The sequence below is a fragment of the Talpa europaea genome (assembly GCF_964194135.1).
Source record: "Talpa europaea genome assembly, chromosome: 5".
In the NCBI taxonomy this organism is placed as follows: domain Eukaryota; kingdom Metazoa; phylum Chordata; class Mammalia; order Eulipotyphla; family Talpidae; genus Talpa; species Talpa europaea.
Window position 1 is genome coordinate 32,837,359 of NC_140071.1, and position 20,495 is coordinate 32,857,853.

The 20,495-nt window shown below is 40.1% G+C and overlaps 1 protein-coding gene across 1 annotated transcript in view; it reads left to right on the plus strand.

Annotated features, from left to right (window-relative positions):
- Positions 1–1,138: 1,138 nt before the first annotated feature.
- PCSK1 (proprotein convertase subtilisin/kexin type 1) overlaps positions 1,139–20,495 on the plus strand; it is a gene marked incomplete at both ends in the record, with an annotated part of 39,728 nt that continues 20,371 nt past the window's right edge. The window contains 7 exons of the mRNA XM_084233712.1: positions 1,139–1,318; positions 4,374–4,478; positions 7,871–7,981; positions 9,874–10,020; positions 11,538–11,614; positions 16,680–16,768; positions 20,149–20,321. Of these exons, the coding sequence (XP_084089838.1) occupies positions 1,139–1,318; positions 4,374–4,478; positions 7,871–7,981; positions 9,874–10,020; positions 11,538–11,614; positions 16,680–16,768; positions 20,149–20,321 (882 nt within the window). The remainder of the gene's footprint in view (positions 1,319–4,373; positions 4,479–7,870; positions 7,982–9,873; positions 10,021–11,537; positions 11,615–16,679; positions 16,769–20,148; positions 20,322–20,495) is intronic.

Genomic DNA, 20,495 nt, shown 5'->3' on the forward strand with positions numbered 1-20,495 from the left:
CACAAAGAGGCACGTGCATTTTATGGGAAAGTATTGGCACAGTTTCAGTTCAACAAGAAAGTGAAGACCTTTAATGAAGGAAAAATGGAAAATTCAGAGTTAATGAAACCTGCTCTTTCCCTCCATAAGTCAACACAGCAGCATTTGTGTTGTTAGATCTCCTTGTTGATTTTAAACGAGAAAGATAAATTTCTGTTTAAAAATCATGTAATTAATTCTTTTTCTGAAAAGCACCATAAAGGTATTTGCAGTCAGCTCTGCGACATCTGGAATAGAATTTTAGACGTTGTTTCACTGGGGTTGAGAAACAGGGGAGAAAAAAGTTGTTAACAAAAATACATTGGAAAAAGTATTGGTTTAGCATTGTATTCAAGGAGATTAGATGAGAATCTGGGCGGCAGAAGTGTCCCTCCTCGCTGCCCTCCCAGCCTCCGACAGATTTGAAAGACCTAAGAGCCCTGTTCTCCATAGCGGGTGCTGGTACAAACAGGACCATTATAAGAACCCTTCCCTCCCCCTACCCCCTGCCCGACACGCACGAGATAATCAAATAAGGTATATACATATGTATTCATACATGTGTGTGTGCACACACGCACACACACGCACACGAATGACAGAAGGGAGGGAGAATGCTCGTGGGCTGCATTTCCAGCCTTTCTTTCTCGGTAGTTATATTCAAATAGGGCACTTCTCTGACAAGTGAAGGAGTCTCTCTAGGCTACAGAATTTAAGGTCATACAGGGAGCAGACTTAACTGATCCCAGCAAACGGTTCCTTCCTTTTCTTAATCCCTCACTGCTTATTTTAGCCGCCTCTCCACCCCCCACCCCCCCGGGAATACCATCCAGATCTTAGTCCAGGTAGATCTGACGTCAAGAGATGGCTTTCGTCGATTTGACGTGTAAACACTCATTTCCATTCCGGCTGGGAAGGGCTGGGGCTCCACTCAGCCGGGAGACCGAGGCGCTGCACTGAGCGCTTGCCGCCGCCCAGCCTCGGCTCGCGCACCTCCCATCTGCTCCCAGAACAGCCGCGAGCGAGAAGTGGTCCTGAGCCTGAGCGAGTCTTTCTAGCTTTTACATTCTTGCTTCTTTCCCTTCTCCTTCCCACTTGTGTGCGAGCGAGTGCGAGAGCCATGGTGAAGCGAGCCTGGACTCTGCAGTACACTGCTTTCGCTCTCTTTTGCGCTTGGTGTGCATTGAACAGTGCAAAAGCAAAGAGGCAGTTTGTGAATGAATGGGCGGCGGAGATCCCCGGGGGACCGGAGGCAGCCTCGGCCATAGCCCAGGAGTTGGGCTATGACCTTTTGGGTCAGGTAAGAGTTTGCACTTTCACGAAACTTTCTGGGATCCTAGGGATCTGGCAAGACTGGAGCTCGATCTCCCAAGTGGAGCCCCAGGTTGCACTCTCCTGAGTCCAGTGTGGCAAATACTAGGCGCGTCTCTATCACTTTCCCCTGGTGCGTTTGGAGAGAGAAAGCTGGCGTTATTTATTGTTTAGGATGGGCGCAGCCAGGCAGAACCAAGCCGCTGCAGCTGGATAGAGATTTTTTCTGTTGTGGGCTCTGGAATTGAAATCCGTTCCTGTGCGGTTTGGAAGAAATCTCTCTCCTTTCTTGTTCACGGAGCTTGAGGTGCACACAGGCTCTTATCAACCAAGTGCCCTGGGAGAGGCCGTGCTCTCTGTCCCCTGCAACCCACAGGGTCTGCGTCGGGAGCCCACAATTTCCTTCTTTTCAATATGGCAGCGTCTGATACAAGTCCTGATGCAAGGGGCCAAGCAGGCTTGGGGATGCCCGCCGGCAGCCTTAGGGGGCAAGCCCAGAACTTTGGGAGAGCGCCAATGGCAGGACGCCGGATGCTGAGTCGGCAGGGTCACTGAGTGTCCTGGGGAGTCCAGGGGTGGGGGGAAGAGGTGGGTGAAAAGCTTGGGACCAACTCTGCTCCTCTACCCGAGCTCCAGGTTTTCACCCGGAACTTGCAGTCTGAGCTTCCCAAGTTTGCAGGATCAGTCTCCGGGAAAGGTCAAGCTGCGGAATTGACTGTGAGGAAAGGATACATTTATTTCTCGTCCCTCAGTCTAATCCTGAGGGCTTTCAGATTGTGATGGAAAACTGTTGCCTGTCCAAGTGAGGATTGGTTTAATAGGTATCTGTGAGTGAGAGATGGCTTTAACATATCAGGAAGGGGGCTGCTTAGCTGTGCAATTTCAGGAAAACCCCAAGGGGTGTGAGTTCTATTCTAAGCTTTCCTTATATTTGACTCAGAATCAAACTCTTGCCCCTGGCCTTGGAAGTTGGCGTGCATCGCCGCGGGGGTGGAAGGAGTTGTAAAACATTTTGGCGCGTTTTTTTTCTGGAGGCCGCTGAAGTCATGGATGAGTAATAGGCGTGGGCGTTAGCGAGTCCATAGATCTAATCCGCTGAGGAATAAGACTTCCCTTGCCAGAGGAGAGGCTTCATTCTCCAACTTTATAAGTAAAACTGTTTTTGAAATGCCCTGCAGGAAAGATCGGCTTCTCTATAATCCAGTAGCCCACCAAAACTTTTTCTATTGCCTCCCTGCCCCCCCCCCTTTTTTTTTTTTTGCCAGACTCCATGTTAGGGGCTGAGGAATAACAGGAATAAAAGAAACTTTCAGGGACTCAAGAACTCAGAGTAGACTGGCTTAGAAACAAGTGATTGCAATTGCATGTAATTGTGCAGTAATAGAAATTGTGCCTGGAGTCTCATTATTTGTGATTTGAATGAATGAAGATGAAAAGGAATTGGGGAGGGAAAAGAAGCCTTTCCAAAGGAGGAAGCATTTGCACAGGGTTTTAGGAAGAAGAGCCAGAGGTTAACAGGAAAATATGATGAGATTGGAGAAGGCATTCCAGGCATAGAAACAGCTGTAGGGAACCAGGAAGACAACACGAAAGCAGCTTTCTAATAAGTATGGAAACTTCAAGGAATTGTTGGGATCTAAAGAAAGAGTGAGTAGTGCTTGGAATTGTACTGGAAATCTTGTGTGTTCCATTGGTGGGGGGAGAGGGGAAACTTGGGTACTTAATCCTATATCCTTTGGGCAGCTAAATAGCACTGATAACCAGGGGAACAGATTGGGGAAGGAAAAAATTAAATCCCTCCTGCTTTTTTCATTTGTTATCCCTAGAAACACATCCAAAGGTGTGTGGCCTATTCATTTTGGGAACTGCTTTTCAAAATCTACACTATAAATGCCCAAACTAAAAAAAAACATTGTCAGTATTCTTTGGAGGCTCTTTAAGGAAACGATGGCATAGCTACAAGAAGCTTTAAAAAATAGTAAGAAAAATCATCTATATTTACATGTAATTTGTATATGTTATATTCTGTCTAGCCATTTCATTAGAAATGACATTATTAATAACATTTGAAATATATAATTCTTTGTAAAAGGCTTGATAGTGCTTTCCCGGTTCTGCTTATTTCTCCCTCTGTTTACACAAATTTAGCATCACTATCTTGAGGCTCTTAAGACTTCTGGATAAAGTTAAGATTAAGGGAGTGACAGTAGCACAACCAGTTGACAGCAAAGACTCACCTAAGTATGGGTGATGTCTCAATCCACTCAATCTGCAGCTTATAGCAGATTCACTCCTGCTCAGACTTGGAACAGGACCTTAGCATCTGTATTTAAAAATTCTCTGGATTATGAGAAACACCAACTTATACAATGTTATTCTCCTGAAATACTCCATTGTCAGTGATTTCTCTCTTTAAAAATACAAAACATCTAGAGAATGTGGTAGGTTCAATTTAAGTACTGTTTTGGACAAAGGGACATTGGCTTAAAAGAATAATGAACATAGTTCTAAATAGTTCTTTTGATAGTTACCCACAAAAGTTTGCACACTCCTACGTGGAACACCTGTCCTAAAAGTGGCATGATTTGTCCCCAAAACCTTGAATTACTAAAAGGTGAAATAGTTAACTACCAATAGCTTATAGCAATCATTGTTACGGACTTTATGGATGTACTGTATAACAAAGAATTGTTTTCACTGAATATGGTACTGATCATACATAGTACCCAAAGAGTTTGCTTGCTTTTCCAGTAATGAGACAATTTTTTTGAGAAATATCTACCACACAAATATTGTCACATAAAAAAGCAAAAGCAATTCCTTTGAAGTATGTGAAGCAGAAACATGACCCGTGTCCAAATGATAATAGCATGAGGCTCATCTCATTTACTACACTGACTCAGAGAGGGAACCTTCTATCAGTGTCTTCCTCTTGAAGAAAAAGTTACCTTCAAGTACACTCTCTAAGTTAGTCAGGTTTCAAAATAGCCTATAAATACTTATTTTGTGGAGTGGATTTTTATTTTTCCTTTTTTCTCTTGTAGATTGGCTCACTTGAAAATCACTACTTATTCAAACACAAAAACCATCCCCGAAGGTCTCGAAGGAGTGCTCCTCATATCACTAAGAGATTATCTGATGATGATCGTGTAAGTGCTGTGCAGTGTCTTCAAACTAGTGACTGACTTATCTGCTTTGTTTATGATTGTCAACAAGAGCGAAGGTGCTTTGTAAATGTGATTCTTTTTCATTATGATCCAATTATTATCTGCATTTTTTCTTGTTTTTCTATAAGATTATAGGTATATATAATGATAACTGGATTGGGTTGGTTGAATTAACTAATTGTGTATATACAGTTGTGTATATATATAGTCAATGGGCTGATATATATATTGTATAAATAAAATGTCAGCACATAATCCGATCTACGAGCATAACAATGAATATTGAAAATCAAGTGGTAACACTAATAAAAATGTTTGGCAATACAATCTCTCAACAACCTCCTATTATATGCCTGTTGTGTACCAAGCACTTTAATAACCGGTGTGAGGCTCCCAAAGAAATGCAATATATGAAACTTCCTTTAATTACAGTGTAACTCTAAAGCATTCCACCATGGGGGACGGCAGGGCTTTAATTTCATGTCTTCATAAGGCAAATGTTTCCTTAAGTATTATGCTATTTGATCTTGTATACATATTCAATGATTAGGCAAAAGCAAGGAATGTCTAGAATGAACATAGGTAATAGTTTCAAGGTTGACAAACATCAATAGAAATATAGTCTGTTGGAAGTATTGCAATTTGCATACACTATGTTGTCTTTTCTCAAGAATTTTTCATAGAAATTTATTCTGCCTGGACTTATGTCTGTAAACATTTTCTGTTGTTCAGATACCCTAGGGAGTTATGGCAGTTTGGTGAGAGATAGAACACTTTAGCTTCCTGGGGGAAAATAAGCTTAAGTGACAGAAGGTGATAGAACTGTTGAAAGTACATGGAATTCATGAAACCTGTGGAATAATTTGCTATTTTTATTTGTTCTGCACATGATAGAATTATAGAAAATGAAGAAGACAAGTTATGAGGGCAAGCATGGTTGGACCTAGGTTACCAATGTTCAAATGTTAAAGAAGCAACCGTACCCTAAATACTGTATCTGGATAGTGAATGGCAACCCGCAGCTCATTTATACCTGCTACTGGCCCTTTTATTCAAGCAATAGCCAGATGTGAGAAGCCAAATCAAAGCTCCTGAATATTATTTTGAAAATTTCTTGTCCAGTGAGGTCTTACCACTAACCATCCCATGGCAAATGACTCAGTCATTGTAACTAGAGACTCTGAAAATTATGACAACTTACAACAATCTGACCAGACTTAGTTCTTGGACAAAGCGAAAAACAAATGTACCTGTCTGCCTAAATTCATGCCTGACATGAACACACAAAGAAGTCAAAATGATCTCCTCAGCTTCATAGGAGAAAATTAGACAGAGTGGAAAATACCTATTACTATTGTTACTCCAAGTATCTCACTAAAATGAACAGATGGCTCAGTTCTATTCTTTGCATAGCTCCTTAATAGTTTATTCAGGGAGAAATCCTAAGGCATAATGAAAAAGAGCTAAGAATTTACTCTCTAACATAATTTCCTAACAAGGGAGTCTATATCATCCTATGAAAAGGTATCCCTCTTTTGCTATCCCTCATCTGTCTCTACCCCAGCAGCATTCTGCTCCCCAATATACTTTACTGGGGATAATCTGATCTGATCTGATCTGATCTGATCCCTACTAGTTGAATTAAACTACTCCTCCCTCTTCCTTTGGGATCTGACTAGACTATGGAATGTGAGTGAAATGGGGAATGGGGGCTTGCAAAGGGGAAACAGGTGTTCTTTGGATTGTGGGGATGAAGTGGGGGGAAGATGCAGTTGTACAGAGAATAGAATTAGAAATCTTATCAAGGTGGGCAGGGGAGTTGTCCCCAGAATAATTTTTATTTTAGGAAAAATTCTAGAAGTCATAGAAGCTTGCAGTGGAAGTTTATATTAGATAATTTATTGTTCTTGCCAGATTAAATAGATTATCTACAATTAAAATTAGGTACATTGTCCCTATCATATACACAATAGAAAGACACCACCAATTTGCTCTATTCTATTCGGTCTATTCTTCCAGCTATTAATACTCGATTTAGAATTAATGATACAATCAGAACACTGTTAAAAATAATTGGATGTTTATCTGATCAGGTGACAGTGATTCTTCTTCTATTCCATTTTTTAAAAATTGCTTTTGATTTTAATTTTATTGCTCCTTTTATTTGTATGGGAATAATATTCTTTCAAATGAGCCCTCTGAAGTGTAGCAATATACTGTCTTTACAAGTCTGTTAATGAAATCTCTAAGTACAAGTGATTCTCTCCCTCAAAGATTAGTACTTGGGCCCTAACAGTAAGCTTCCAAAGACCAGCTCAGAAGACAGGCAGTATATTCCAAGCAATGAGGTATTTTAAGCTAAAACAATTAAGCTTGGAAACATAGGCACTTTAAAAGTAAATTATAGTGACTAATTTCTACCTCTCAAATCCCTCCCAATGTTTATAATAGGTTTGCGGTATATTTTCTAATTGGAAATTCAAGATGGTTTTATCCTTTAGTTGCAAATTATTTTTGGATCTGACTCATGAATACTCTCACACTAACAATATCCCACCACACACTGGACTGTCATCCTGTGTGCAACAGAGAGGATAATTTTTGGGTAAGAAACAATCATGTTACCCAGGAAATAAGAGCATGGTATTATCTCATAATGAATATAACCACAAGGCAGCCCCTCACCCTCTCAGGGCCTCAAGTATAATAGGATTAAGCCATAAATGTGGAGAAGGTAATTTTTGTATTGTCAGATCTCTTTGCATAATACATGAGACTAAATTAATGGCAAGTGTGCATGGTCAGTAGTGCATATTCATCACCTTGGATCTGTTTCTCATATTAAATACTCGTAAGCAGGAGGCTGCAGCAAAGGGGAGCCAGAGTTTTGAATTCTCAAACATACAGTATTTTTCTTGTATTGTGTAACATTTGTAATGTCTACCTTTTGCATGTAAGGAAAGAGAAATTAAGCTATACCAGCACCATAGCTGCAATATGTGGCCTCTCTAGCTTATTGATTTATTCTATGAAAATGGACAAATTCTCAGGTCTGGAATCTTGGAATATGAATATAAAGATGGATAGTATGGTCCATTTGCTCATGAAAGTAAGCTGAACAGTTACTTGCACAGTGATCACTGACCGCTTCTCCTTCCCGTAAAGATACACTTTATGTAATAGAGGGAATGCTTATGGCCACAGTGGGCCATTCCTTCTTCTCACTCAGCTGTCAGTCTGACCTGTAGTGAAATGAAATTATTGTAAAGATGCCTAAACTCTGTTGGAAAGGGCATTGGAACTAGTTAGAAGGAAGGTGATCCCATATGGATGGCTATGTGACTGTCAATTTTCTTGGTATAAAATCCTTGTAGGTGATATGGGCTGAACAACAGTATGAAAAAGAGAGAAGGAAACGTTCAGTTCTAAGAGACTCAGTACTAAATCTCTTCAATGATCCAATGTGGAATCAGCAGTGGTACTTGGTAAGTACCTGCAGAAGGACTGTGTGGGATATGGGTTGTTTCTCTTGTGATGTTTGCACAATGCATTTTATTTAGTGATGAAGAATTCAGCAGAGGGCTATGTTATCTGGAGACTAGGGAGAATGGGACCTTTCATGATCTGAATCTTCTGTTTAAGATGAGTGTCTTAAACACTGATTTTGAGCTGCTAATAGAAGAGGTGTTGTTGCCTTTTTGTCTCCTTAAGCTCATCTGGAGTAAGTACAGATGAATCATGTCTTACAAGTTAATGGATCCAAAACAGTACTCATGAAAAAAATCACACTTAGTCAAAGTTATTCTTGAGCACCCTTTAAATCACTCCAAGAGTACAGTAAACATGGTTCAGTATGAACAGCCCTAACTGACATTTCTCACATGCATGCTACAGGTAAGAATTTCTGAAGTAGGCTAAGGAAGGAAACAAGTGAAGTCTATTTGCAGACTTGTAAGCCATTCTATCTTTAAGATAGTTACAAAATTCTTACTGGTGTGAAGAAATTGTGATTTTTCCTACTTAAGGTGGTGTTCTCCATTCTGTTGTAATATCAAGCCTCTATAGTAGTAATTTGGGTTAACAGAAGTGTTTTTTGTTGCGACTATTACAAAAAATAATTTTCCATGATAATATAAGGCTTAGGTACCCTGTTGCATAATGGATTTAAGAAAAAAGATCAATTTTCTTAACACTTAGCGTAAACAATACTAGCTTACTCCACCAGAAGAGGCTATTAATAAACATTCAGGCATGACTGTGTGCCAAATACTATTCTAAATGTTTGATATGAATTCACTCACTTAATTCTCACATTATGTTGTAGATAAAGTAATTGTGCCCATTCAACAGATAAAGAAAGAGAGACATTGGCAATTTGAGTAACTTTCCAAAATCACATGGTTACTAGTGTTGGATCCATAATTCATGGCTCCACAGGCCATATTTCTAATAACCACACTCTATAATTATTCTTGTGACCAGCACAAAGACCTCCTTCTCTGACCTTGGCCAAAAATCTGTGATTCAGCTTCACATTGGCCTAGTAAGTTCTGTTTCCCTTACCTCTTTCTGAAGAGCATCAGCCAGGGGGAAATCCATATATTTCTATTTTTTGATTGATCTCATTTATAAATTTCTTATTGACCTTTTCACCAGATGCCTGACTTTTTTCTATTGCATCTCTCTGAAATTCTTGGTGATATATTCATACCTGTGTTCCTTTGCAGTCTGTTTACCCCTACAGTCCCCCCACATAGTAACTATCAGTTTAGTTATCTGAAAATGAAAACTCCAGATCTTCTCTCAAGCAAGATACTTGTTCTTAAATCAGTCATATTTAAAACAGGCAATTAAATTACAAGTCTTGGCCAGAACACATTTCCCTGAGCATTCTAAGTTCTGTTTTTTTTTTCTTTCAAAAAAGTCATAAAACATCTATGAATGACTGTGAGCCAGACAATATAAAGTAGGTTCAGCATGGCAATGTAAGCTCAGGATTTTCAGGGAGATGGAAACATAGAACATCAAATAAAGCTTCAGTAGATGAAAAGATTGAACATGTAATTATAAATGAAAGAAACTTAGGGACAAACTTTTTCAAAGCCACATAGTTGAAAGAGAAGGGGCACGGGGTGATTCATCCTTCTGAGTGATTTTCCATTGGAACAACTGGGAGAAGAACAGCACTCTGATGACTCACTTGGCCCTACCCTCAACTTTATTTTTATTTTACCTAATTGCTTTCTTCTAAAGAGTGACCCCAACAAAAAGAATGATGGGTCTCCAGAATGGAGCTTCAGTTATAAATTTGCAGTAAGAAAATTGTGTGTGTGTGTGTGTGTGTTTTAACCAATGCTTTTTCACTTTTCTTCTCCAGCAAGATACTAGGATGACTGCTACCTTGCCCAAGCTGGATCTCCATGTGATACCTGTTTGGCAAAAAGGCATTACAGGCAAAGGAGTTGTTATCACGGTACTGGATGATGGCTTGGAGTGGAACCACACAGACATTTATGCCAACTATGTGAGTCTGGGCCCTCCCATGACTGCAACTTAGGGAATTGTCTGTATAGATACACAATTAGAGCTTGTTTTCAATCAGTTGAAGACTATTGGCTGATATTGGCTCCCAAAATGATGGAACAAGGTTTTACCTCACCCTCCCATCAGTCATATGAACATTTTTTTTTGTACCAGTGAGCACTGAAAGAATTCAGCGGTGCCAAGGAATACCCAAAAGCACGTGCCTTGGGGTTGGAAGTAGGCACCTACACCAAACAAATTATTAAAAGTTATTCAGACTCTATGTTACTCTGTCTTCAGGGTAATAAGACAATTAAATCAAGTCTGACGCCAGAGATCATATCCACAGTCGTCTTCTTTGCATCCCTATTGGTCACTTTCTCTGATGTTGTAAAGTTACATGAGTATGATTCCTTCCATGAAAATCAAGAATGCATACCACACAGTACAAAATGACAAGCTGAGAAATGAAAAGTTTGCTAGAAGTGGAAAAATTTCTAAGTGAAAATGATTTACTTAATTGTTCATGAAGTTCTCCATCACATCTTAGATTAGTATTTTATCTTTAAGATTATTCTTTGCTTTTCTCATATCCTGCCACTCATCCAACATTCTGTAGTTAAAGAGCAAAGGAAAGGGGAGAAAAAGGTTAGCAAAAAGTAGGAATTATTGAAAGAAATGGAAACGTAACAGTAAAGGTTGATGGGTTTCCTATGTGGAACATGCTTAAGTGTAGCAGTCTGGTTGGAAAGGGGGGGATCTTTTAATTAACTCATTAATTAGTGCATCTGGGAAGGCTGGAGATCACTGTAGACCTGTACTGCACCCAACAGCCACCTCTTTGCACCTATACACATAAGAAAGATGAGTATCAAAGTGTCACTAACTAGCTCTATAGCGTAGTTGAGTCATTCAACTTCCCTAGGCCTCAACTTTCTCATTTTAAAAATGAGGTAGGGCCTCCCCTGGTGGTGCAGCGGTTGAGCGGGGCTGGGATACGAAGCTGCCCGCAGCCTCTGCAGTGCTGGTTCCATCCCCAGCCACCAGCGAGGGTCCCGGTGAGGGTCCCACATGGTGCGCAGACCTCTCCTGCCGCCCGCTGCTCCCCTCAGCAGTGTACTTCATCAGTTTGTCTGTTCTGTTCCCCGCTCTGGCTCTGGTGAATTCTCTCACCCTCCCATGCTTCTGACTGTACCCAGTGCTTATATAATAAATTAATAAATCTTAAAAAAATTAAAAAATTATAATGAGGTTATTGAACTAAGTGAACTCTGTTTCTTTCAGGTTCTATGAGCTATAGGTTTGGCAGCATTCAATGAGAATTGGATGCTGGATTGCTTTGCTGTGTACATCATCTCCGTGTAGTTTATGAGTATAATAAGGCTCAGTGACTGGACCTGAAACTCTGAAACGTAGACTTTGTAACTGTCAGCCCAGATAGGATTGGGGCAGGAGAAGAACACTTGGGAAGTGATACTTTTCAAATGATGCTACAGTATTATTTTGATGTCTTTTTAGGATCCAGAGGCTAGCTACGATTTTAACGATAATGACCATGATCCATTTCCCCGATATGATCCCACAAATGAGAACAAGTGAGTAAATGTGGATTTGGTGGGAATGGTTCTTCAAAATGCTTTTATCTAATTTGAGAAAATTGTGCTGTAAATATGATCTACACTTCAGCTCTCAGAAAATGTTCATACACGCCATCTATACCGCAGTATTTTGCTGCTTTAAAAACATAAACTAGATCTTCTATTTTGACATTCATTTTGGCTTACAGAATGACATTTCAATTAAACTTCTTTTAGTATTATGAAATTCTCCTTTCAAATGTTACTGAATAGTTATAGTTCCAGAAAGAATGCTTGGGACATAAGAGTAAAAACATTGAGCTTCTGAGAATCTTTTACTTTTAGCAACATGCCTGATGTTATTCTTGAAAAGAAATATAAATGCCTGGGCCTCCCTGGTGGTGCAAGAGATTAAGACACAACCTATGAAGCTGTCTGCAGCCACTGCAGCACAAGTTTGATCCCCGGCTGGGGAGATACCCAAATGGTGCAGCAGACCTCTCCTGGCTCATCCGCTGCTCCCCTCAGCAGTTTATCCCAGTCAATCTGCCTCTTCTGTTCCCGACTCTGTCTCTGGTGAATCCTCTCGCCCCCACACCACTGGCCTGTACCCCAGTTCTTGTATGCACAAATAAATAAATCTTAAAAAAATATAAATGACCAAGATAGCAAATCCCCCTCTCATAGCCACACACATACCAGCCCCCAGAAGAGCATGCCCAGATGTCAGATGAGAGAAATAGACTTGAGGCCTGGCCCTTGAATCTCTGGAAAATTGAACTACCTTTTAGCCTGTTTCAATGCTCCTGCAGCGTGTTCCAGAGCTAAATGGAAGAGAGAGAGGATAGCATCTGACTTCTAAATTAATGTCCTCTCTGGAGCAGCCTTAGGGTGATGAAGAGGGCCAGGAGTCAAACTTGCCATGGCAGGAGACTAAAGAAAGACTCAGAGGCAAGAGACTTTTTAACCTTCTTCCTGACCTCAAAAAAACTTCATTCTTTGTGTACACGGTCAAGAGTCAGTGCCCATATGTCATTGCTCATGTGTGCTTTATAATAGTACCTCTTGCGGGTTTCAGTGAGACAGTTCCATATCTATTTGTTTGATCCACCCAAAAGGGACTTGTTCCAAAGAGGATCAAAAGCAAGCAAAAGTAGAGCTTACTGCTGCAAGTGGAAAGGGAACGAGCAAAGCAATGGGAAACCACTCATATCTTTACGGATACCACATGGAGACCTCCTTCTGCCGGATGATTAGCCATCTGAGTCAATCCAGGTCTCTCTCCCACTCTTCCTCACTTACACTTTCTATTTACCTTTTCCTTTATTGTCTCTCAGAACTCCTTTGTGACTGGGGCAGTTAATACTGACCTAAAGTTTCTTTAGAACCCATCAAAAGGTACTTATTTGTGCCCAAAATTTCTGTGCTTCCAGAGCACAGTACACTGAGGATCTTCTGTACAGTGTAGTGTTAGCATGACAGAGACAACCAGTTAAGAGCAGTGACTTTGCTGTGAGATTAGATCAAATTTTAGTTCTACCACTTAGTAGTTGAGTGACTATGAAAAAATTATTTAACTTCTTTGTGCCTCAGTTTGATCCTCTTCTAAAAAATGCAATAATAATACTGCTTCATTGGGTCATTATGAACATTAAATGAATTTATATGTCTAGTTGAATTGGAAAGTATCTGGTACATGAAAAAGCTGAACATTGGCTATGATGGTGATGTCACTGGCATTGATATTGATGATGATGCTGATCAAAGTTTCTTATTTAGCAACTAAGCTAGACCTTTCAATGAGATATCAGCATGACCCGAATAATATCATCTGATAGGAGCAGAAGCAGAGACAAGTCAATTTGCTGATTCAATTCAGAATCTACTATTTGAAAATTACACAATAAGCTACTATCTCTCAGGCTCCTCTTGACTATCAGTGAAAAAGGTAACACCACTATCATTTGTCAAAATATTGTCCTTCTAGCATGTTATCAGAAATAAATCCTTTAGGTTTGAAAAATGAAGGCCCCATTTTGTCTTGGCCATTACAGTAGTTAAAGACTTATACTCTTTCCAACCTACCTGTGTTGCTGCTGTTCTTTATTATGATGCAAATGATAGTAATAAAAGCTGCATTTTGAATTCTCCTCTGCAAATCAAAAGAAGATTCGCTAAATAAAAAAAATCTTAAAGTGCAGGTAACTCTTACCATTAAGCTGGCATGAATCTGCATTCAGTATTTTAACACCAATTACAGATTATTTTCCTAATTAAATAGCATGTGTGACAAGGATATTTTAACCAGTATAATAGTACTCTTTAAACTATCCTGTGGGATAATTTCTTAAAAATCAATTTGTTTAAATGCCAGTTACTACCATTGTTCTAAGATAAAAGAAGGTCTTTTATATTAGAGCCTGATTTAAGGAAAGCTGGGGGTAAAAAAGTGCCAGACCTACGAAGAATGACACAGAGCCACTTGATAAAGTCTTCCCTTATTCTCAAGATGTGGAGGACAGAGGTGATAATAAGAAGAGGAAAAAATATCAACCCAAATTTGAATCATGGGGCCTCCCCGGTGGCGCAGCAGTTGAGCGCTGGGTTGCGAAGCTGCCTGCAGCCTCTGCAGCGCCGGTTCAATCCCTGGCTGTTCCCTGGCCACGGGAGGAGGGTCCCACATGGCGCGCAGACCTCTCCTGCCACCTGCTGCTCCCCTCAGCAGTGTACTTCGGTCCTACTGCCTGCTCTGCTCCCCCCTCTGGCTCTGGTGAATTCTCTCACCCTCCCGTGCTTCTGACTGTACCCAGTGCTTGTATAAATAAATACAAAATAAATAAATCTTAAAAAAAAAATTTGAATCATGATCCTACCACACCTTTCTAGAACATAGTCCTCAGTATGAAAGGAAAGAGAAAGAATAGGTTGTGTTACATCATATCACTTTTAGGACAGAGGTACAGTTGCTGATGATGTTTGCCATAGGTTGATTCCATTGGCACAGGTTGGAGACTTTGCCCTGAATTCTTTGCTATCTTAGGTCTTGTCACCTGTGTAAGTGGAAATACAGGTTGTGGTGACTTCCAGGAGCACAATTCATAGGCATTAGAACTGAATTTCTCCTGCAGAGGCAAAGAGAGCTAATTCATCAGAGAAACATAAGATTCCTTGTATATTTCCAGCAGGTACACATCTAAGAGAATCAGTGTATTGTCAGGCAGCTGCTGTTGCAAGTGAGAGAATTGTAACTCAAAGATTCATTAAAATGGGGATTTAAAAAATAATTTCACCCAAGGGATACACTAGTATCAGAAGATCCTGGAGCCCAGATAATGTGCCTTCAGGACACCAACTACTCAGGCCCCAGGTCCTAGATCCCCTCTCTTCCACTTAGCTTCATTCTCAGAGAATCTTGCCTGGCAGGAGATCCACAGGGCTCACATGGAACTTAACACTCAAGATTCTAGAAAAAGAAAGAGTTCTTGGGGCCTCCCTGGTGGTGCAGTGGGTTGAGCACCGCGCTGTGAAGCTGTCCGCAGCCTCCACAGCATGGGTTCAATTCCCGGCCAGCCAGGGAGAAACCCACATGGTGTGGCCGATCTCTCCTGCCTCACCCACTGCTCCCCTCAGCGGTGTATTTAGGTCCGTCTGCCTGTTATGCTCCCCGCTTTGTCTCTGGTGAATCCTCTCATCCTCCTGTGCCTCTGACCTGTACCCCAGCTCTTGTATAAATAAATAAATCTTTAAAAAAAAAAGTTCCAGAATCTGCATAATCCTTGAAAACTCAGTAGAAAAAGGATAGACTCACAAGGTGTGAGGGAGAGCCACTTCCCCAAAGGATAAAATGCTATATCGACAAAAAGGACAAAGATATCTACTGCATTACAGAAGATCTCAAATGAAAGATAATTATATTGCTCTGACTTAGGATTCCTATCCAGTATTAGCATCAAGAAGCAGGAACATCATTTAGTGGAAGGAGACCAAGAAATCATCTTTGGTACTTTGGGTGAAGTGTATAAGTGAAACAGAATTATTTGGGGTGTCCCAGTAATTTAGAATTTCTAAATTCCATGCCAGGCTATACTACTAGATGTCCATGGCAGTGGTAGCTGGCTAGCAGAATTGCTTAAAACTAACCTTTTTTTCCTTTTCTTTTCCTCTATGTCAGTATATTTGATCAGTAGTTCCTCCAAGGCACCCACAGCTTCACACGGCTCCAAGATGTTTCCATAATGGAAAAAACTCATGAAGAACATTCACCATGAAAGTGCTCTTGACCTACTGACCCTCTTGAGGTCAGGGCAATAGTGGGAAAGAATTCAGAATTGATGATTTAATGGCAGAATTTGCTTTGTTTTAGTGATGGAATTTCCCCCCAAATACTCTGAAATCATCAATTACCATCTTTGCCTGATTACAAAACCAGTATTTTTCAGGCTTCTCCCCCTAGTCAGAGTTGCAGGAGCATCCTGGTTACAGTTAATATGTGGTGTGCTGTTAAAATCTCAAACTCTTCCCGGTACCAGAAAACCCTCAGCTGTTTAAAGTCTTGTATATGGTTAGAAGAGGAGAGTAGGGCTTGAGAGGAAATTATGTTCTACCGTATCCTACTAGGACTGGTCCAGGATAATCTAATCCAAAGAAGTCACTGGGGGGAATGCGAGGAGCCATTTCACTACCAAAAAGGATTGAGTCAGTACCATTTCTTTGAAATGGTTTCTGAAAGTATCAGAGTTGCTCATATTAGTATCAATAGTTAATACTTCCTGGGTTCTTACTACATATGAGCCACTGTTCAAAATGCTCTACACACAATATCTCATGGATGTCACAACCCTTTGAGGCCAAATAACTACTCAAGGTCATACCGCTAATTGGTGGCAGAAAGAGAATTTGAACTCACCACATTTGGCTCCAGTGCTGTGCTTTTCAACTCATACCTACACTTCATCTAGTACTGATAGGAAGAAAAGCAGTGCAAGACTGACCAATTGTTAATGTATCTATGCACCATGAGTTCCTATATGAAACAAATGTTTGTTCTCATTTATTTTTTCTAATTCCTTTTTTTAATCCTCAGACATGGGACCAGATGTGCAGGAGAAATTGCCATGCAAGCAAATAATCACAAGTGCGGGGTTGGAATTGCTTATAATTCCAAAGTTGGAGGTAAAGCAGAGGGCCATTATGGTAGTTTTGCACTTTAATTTGACACTTATATAACTCAATGTAAATGAGGTGGGGAAGGAGGGACTTTTCAACAACCAGAGGAAGAAATGAACTCTATGAAAAATTTGCCACAGAATTTGACTGTGATTTGCAAACAAATCAATGAATCTAGATTCCTGGCAGATGATAACTGAATATAGCCATGCTTCTTTGTGGGGGAAAAAAATGGAAATGTTGAATAGCTTTTGAAGCAAATCTAATTTTCTCTGTGTTCTGATTTAGAAGGGTTTGTTATTGAGAGCTTGCTAAGGGAACAGAAGGAGGAGGTAAATTTAGTCAAAGACATTCCCTGACTCTCAATTCTGTAGTCCTTCATTTCATAGCACAGTTTTTAAAAATAAAAAGAATACATATGTGTTAAATGAAGGAACCTAAGGTTATCTTTGACAGCAAGAATCTGGAAGCTCTTATTACTTTAGTCAGTGTCTTTTTGGGGAAACATGTAGGTTCCATCAGGACAGTTTATTAAAGGAATTATAAGTTAAAGGTAAATGACAAAGCCCCCAAAATGTAGGCAGATGCTACCATCTTTAGACATAAAGGAGCAAAGGAAGGAGAGGTCAGTGGAAACTGGAGAGAGGAAGTTGTGAACGTAAGAGAGAGTTTGTGGACAGGAGCTGTGACCTTGAGCATAACTATACTGCATTAGGCAGGGAAGATTCAGGGGAACCTTTCATTCCTCACCTTCCTGCTGCTGCCTTTAGTTGGTTGAACCCAATGGGAAGGCATTTATATAGTCTATGTTCCTTTGGAGAAAGGTGGAGAGGATTCTGCAGGGGCTCCAAGAATAAAACGATGTCTCTCATCCTCCCACGACTCCTACCTCAGGCTTCCAAAGCCATGCTATAAACTTTGAGTTTGTTTTCAAAAAGTATGAACCACAAAAGCAGATCAATTGTAGAACATGTCAGTGATGGTAAAGTTGATTTAAACACCACATAAGTATATGTTGAATTTGGTTACACATTCTCTTTTAGAAACTAATAAAAAAATCAAACAAACAACAAACAGCCTGGCATATATAATGCATTCTCTGCTAGTAGAGCCCATACTTAGATTTTCAATGTCATTCCTGATTCCTTTGATGCTAGCCTCTTCAAAGTTAATTTAAAGAAATGAAGGCAAAAGCACAAATTATGTAATCACTTAGAAGAAGAATTTACTTGTCTAGTCATGATGAGCTAAGCAGCTATAGTTTGTGAGAGAATGGTCTGATCCCTTCATTTTATAGAGGAAGAATTAAACAAGGGTCTTAAGGTTGTTTGTGGCAATGTGGATATAAAACACAAGACTTCTGATTTCAGGTCTAATGATTTTTTTCATGACTCCATCCCTGGATGGTGTAACCCCAAATGCAGCTTTTTGAAAAATTATATCCATTTATTAGGCATCTGTTTTGTGTCTATTACTTATCTTACAACACATGATGGGTGGTATATCCTGGAAGTTAACAGCAGATTTGGGTGCCATATTTCTGGGGTTCAGGTCCTGGCTCCCCAATTTCAAGCTGTACGACCTGAGTTCATATGTTTATGGTCTATAGAATGGTGGCTGCATATAGAATACCCTTAGTGCATGAGAAATTGAGGTCCAGAGAAGTTAAGCAAATTTACCAAGATCACAGTGCTAGTAACTAGGACTGGCATTTTTTTTCCTCCAAATACATTTTCAAATATTTTTTTCCTACAATTATGACTTTTCACTGATCCTGTCAATTACATGTTCCTTTACCTTTGTTCCATAGTAAATAATACTGTGAAAAATCTAACACTGTGCACTCCTTTGTATTTATCAGCCTAAAGCCATGTAGCTGACTGTATCTGTCTAAATTGCTTTTGCCTTTGTGGTTCTTGAAATCCTGAGTCTGATGATGGGCGACAGCCTGTTGGGAAGCACCAAGAGTCACTGCTTCTGCCTACTCCTGATGAAAAATGATTCCCCCTCAGGAGTGAAATCCATGGCAATGATTTCATCCTTGAGATTATTTAGAAGAAAAGGAAGCGTGTTCCTTGAAAATGTTTCTTAGCAAACACATAAAAGAATGGCCTCTGGGTTATTTTTAATCAGTGCTTAGAAACAAGAATTCTTTCCCTATTTGCTTGTTTTCTATCGCGGTTTTCCAAGCTGCACGGTTTCCCATGCAGAGTTCTTTGCATGGGCACAGCAACATGGGCATGGTCATGACCTAGCAGTTTGAGACAGTGCTGTTTGATGGCTCTTTCTGAAAGCTATCCCATCATTTTTAGTTTATTGGTATGGCAGAGGGAGGAGACACATTTGTAACCTAAAACACCACGGCTACTGCAGAGTACATACAATGATCTCACAAGGACAGATAAGAAAGCTTACAGAGGCAGTGACTTCCTACTGTGCTAGTAACATCTAGGGCATGGAATATTCAGTGGTCCCCCTTTTTGTGACTCTCTTGAAAGTCCTTTTTTTTCCCCCTCAGATTTTATTTTATTTTTTAAATAATAAATTTTATTTTTATATTCCCCATACAATTGCAACCCTCCCATTCTGACCCCAATCCCTCCCCTCACGCCCCCCACCCCCAAAAAGTGTCTCTGGTTCATAGTTGTTTGTTGATTTTGATTTTCACTTTCTTATAGTTATTCATTTTCCTGGTCCCTTATTTAAGTTTTCTAGATTCCTGCTATGAGTGAGACCATCCAGTATTTTTCTTTTTCTTTCTGACTTATTTCGCTGAGCATGATCCCTTCCAGCGCCATCCATGTTGCTGCAAATTGCATGTGTTTATCTTTTTTGAATGCTGAGTAATATTCCATGGTATATATGTACCACATCTTCTTGATCCAGTCATCTATTTTTGGACATTTGGGCTGTTTCCAAAGCTTAGCTATTGTAAATAGTGCTGCTATAAACATAGGGGTGCAGGTGTTCTTTGGAATTGATGTTTCTGTGTCCTTTGGGTAAATACCTAGGAGTGGAATTGCTGGATCATATGGAAGCTCTATGTTTAGTAGGTCCAGAGATCTCCACACAGCTCTCCATAGTGTTTGGACCAGTTTGCACTCCCAACAGCAGTGCAGAAGAGTTCCTTTTTCTCCACACCCTCACCAACATTTGTTGTTGCTACTTTTTTTAATATGTGCCATTCTCACTGGTGTAAGATGGTATCTCATGGTAGTTTTGATTTGCATTTCCCTGATTACAAGTGATGTTGAACATTTTTTCATATGCCTGTTGGCCATTTGCATTTCCTCTCTTGAAAGTCCTTTAAACATGAATATTAAGAATATTGTGCTACCCTACTCATACACGCTGATGTCAATGTATGTATTTGTTTCGCTTTTCAGGAATAAGAATGCTGGATGGTATTGTGACTGATGCGATTGAGGCCAGTTCAATTGGGTTCAATCCTGGACACGTGGATATTTACAGTGCAAGCTGGGGCCCTAATGATGATGGGAAAACTGTGGAGGGGCCAGGCAGACTGGCCCAAAAGGCTTTCGAATATGGTGTCAAACAGGTAAGATGATTAACACAGACCCACCTGAAATGAAACATGACCATTTGGATAGAAATCTGCATAATAAAGGAAAGAAAGAAAAACACTTAGCTTATATGGGAAGAATGGTTGTCCTTGCTTATATTTGAAATATATCTATAGAACTAAATTTTCTTTAGAGGAAGGGAAGTTAAG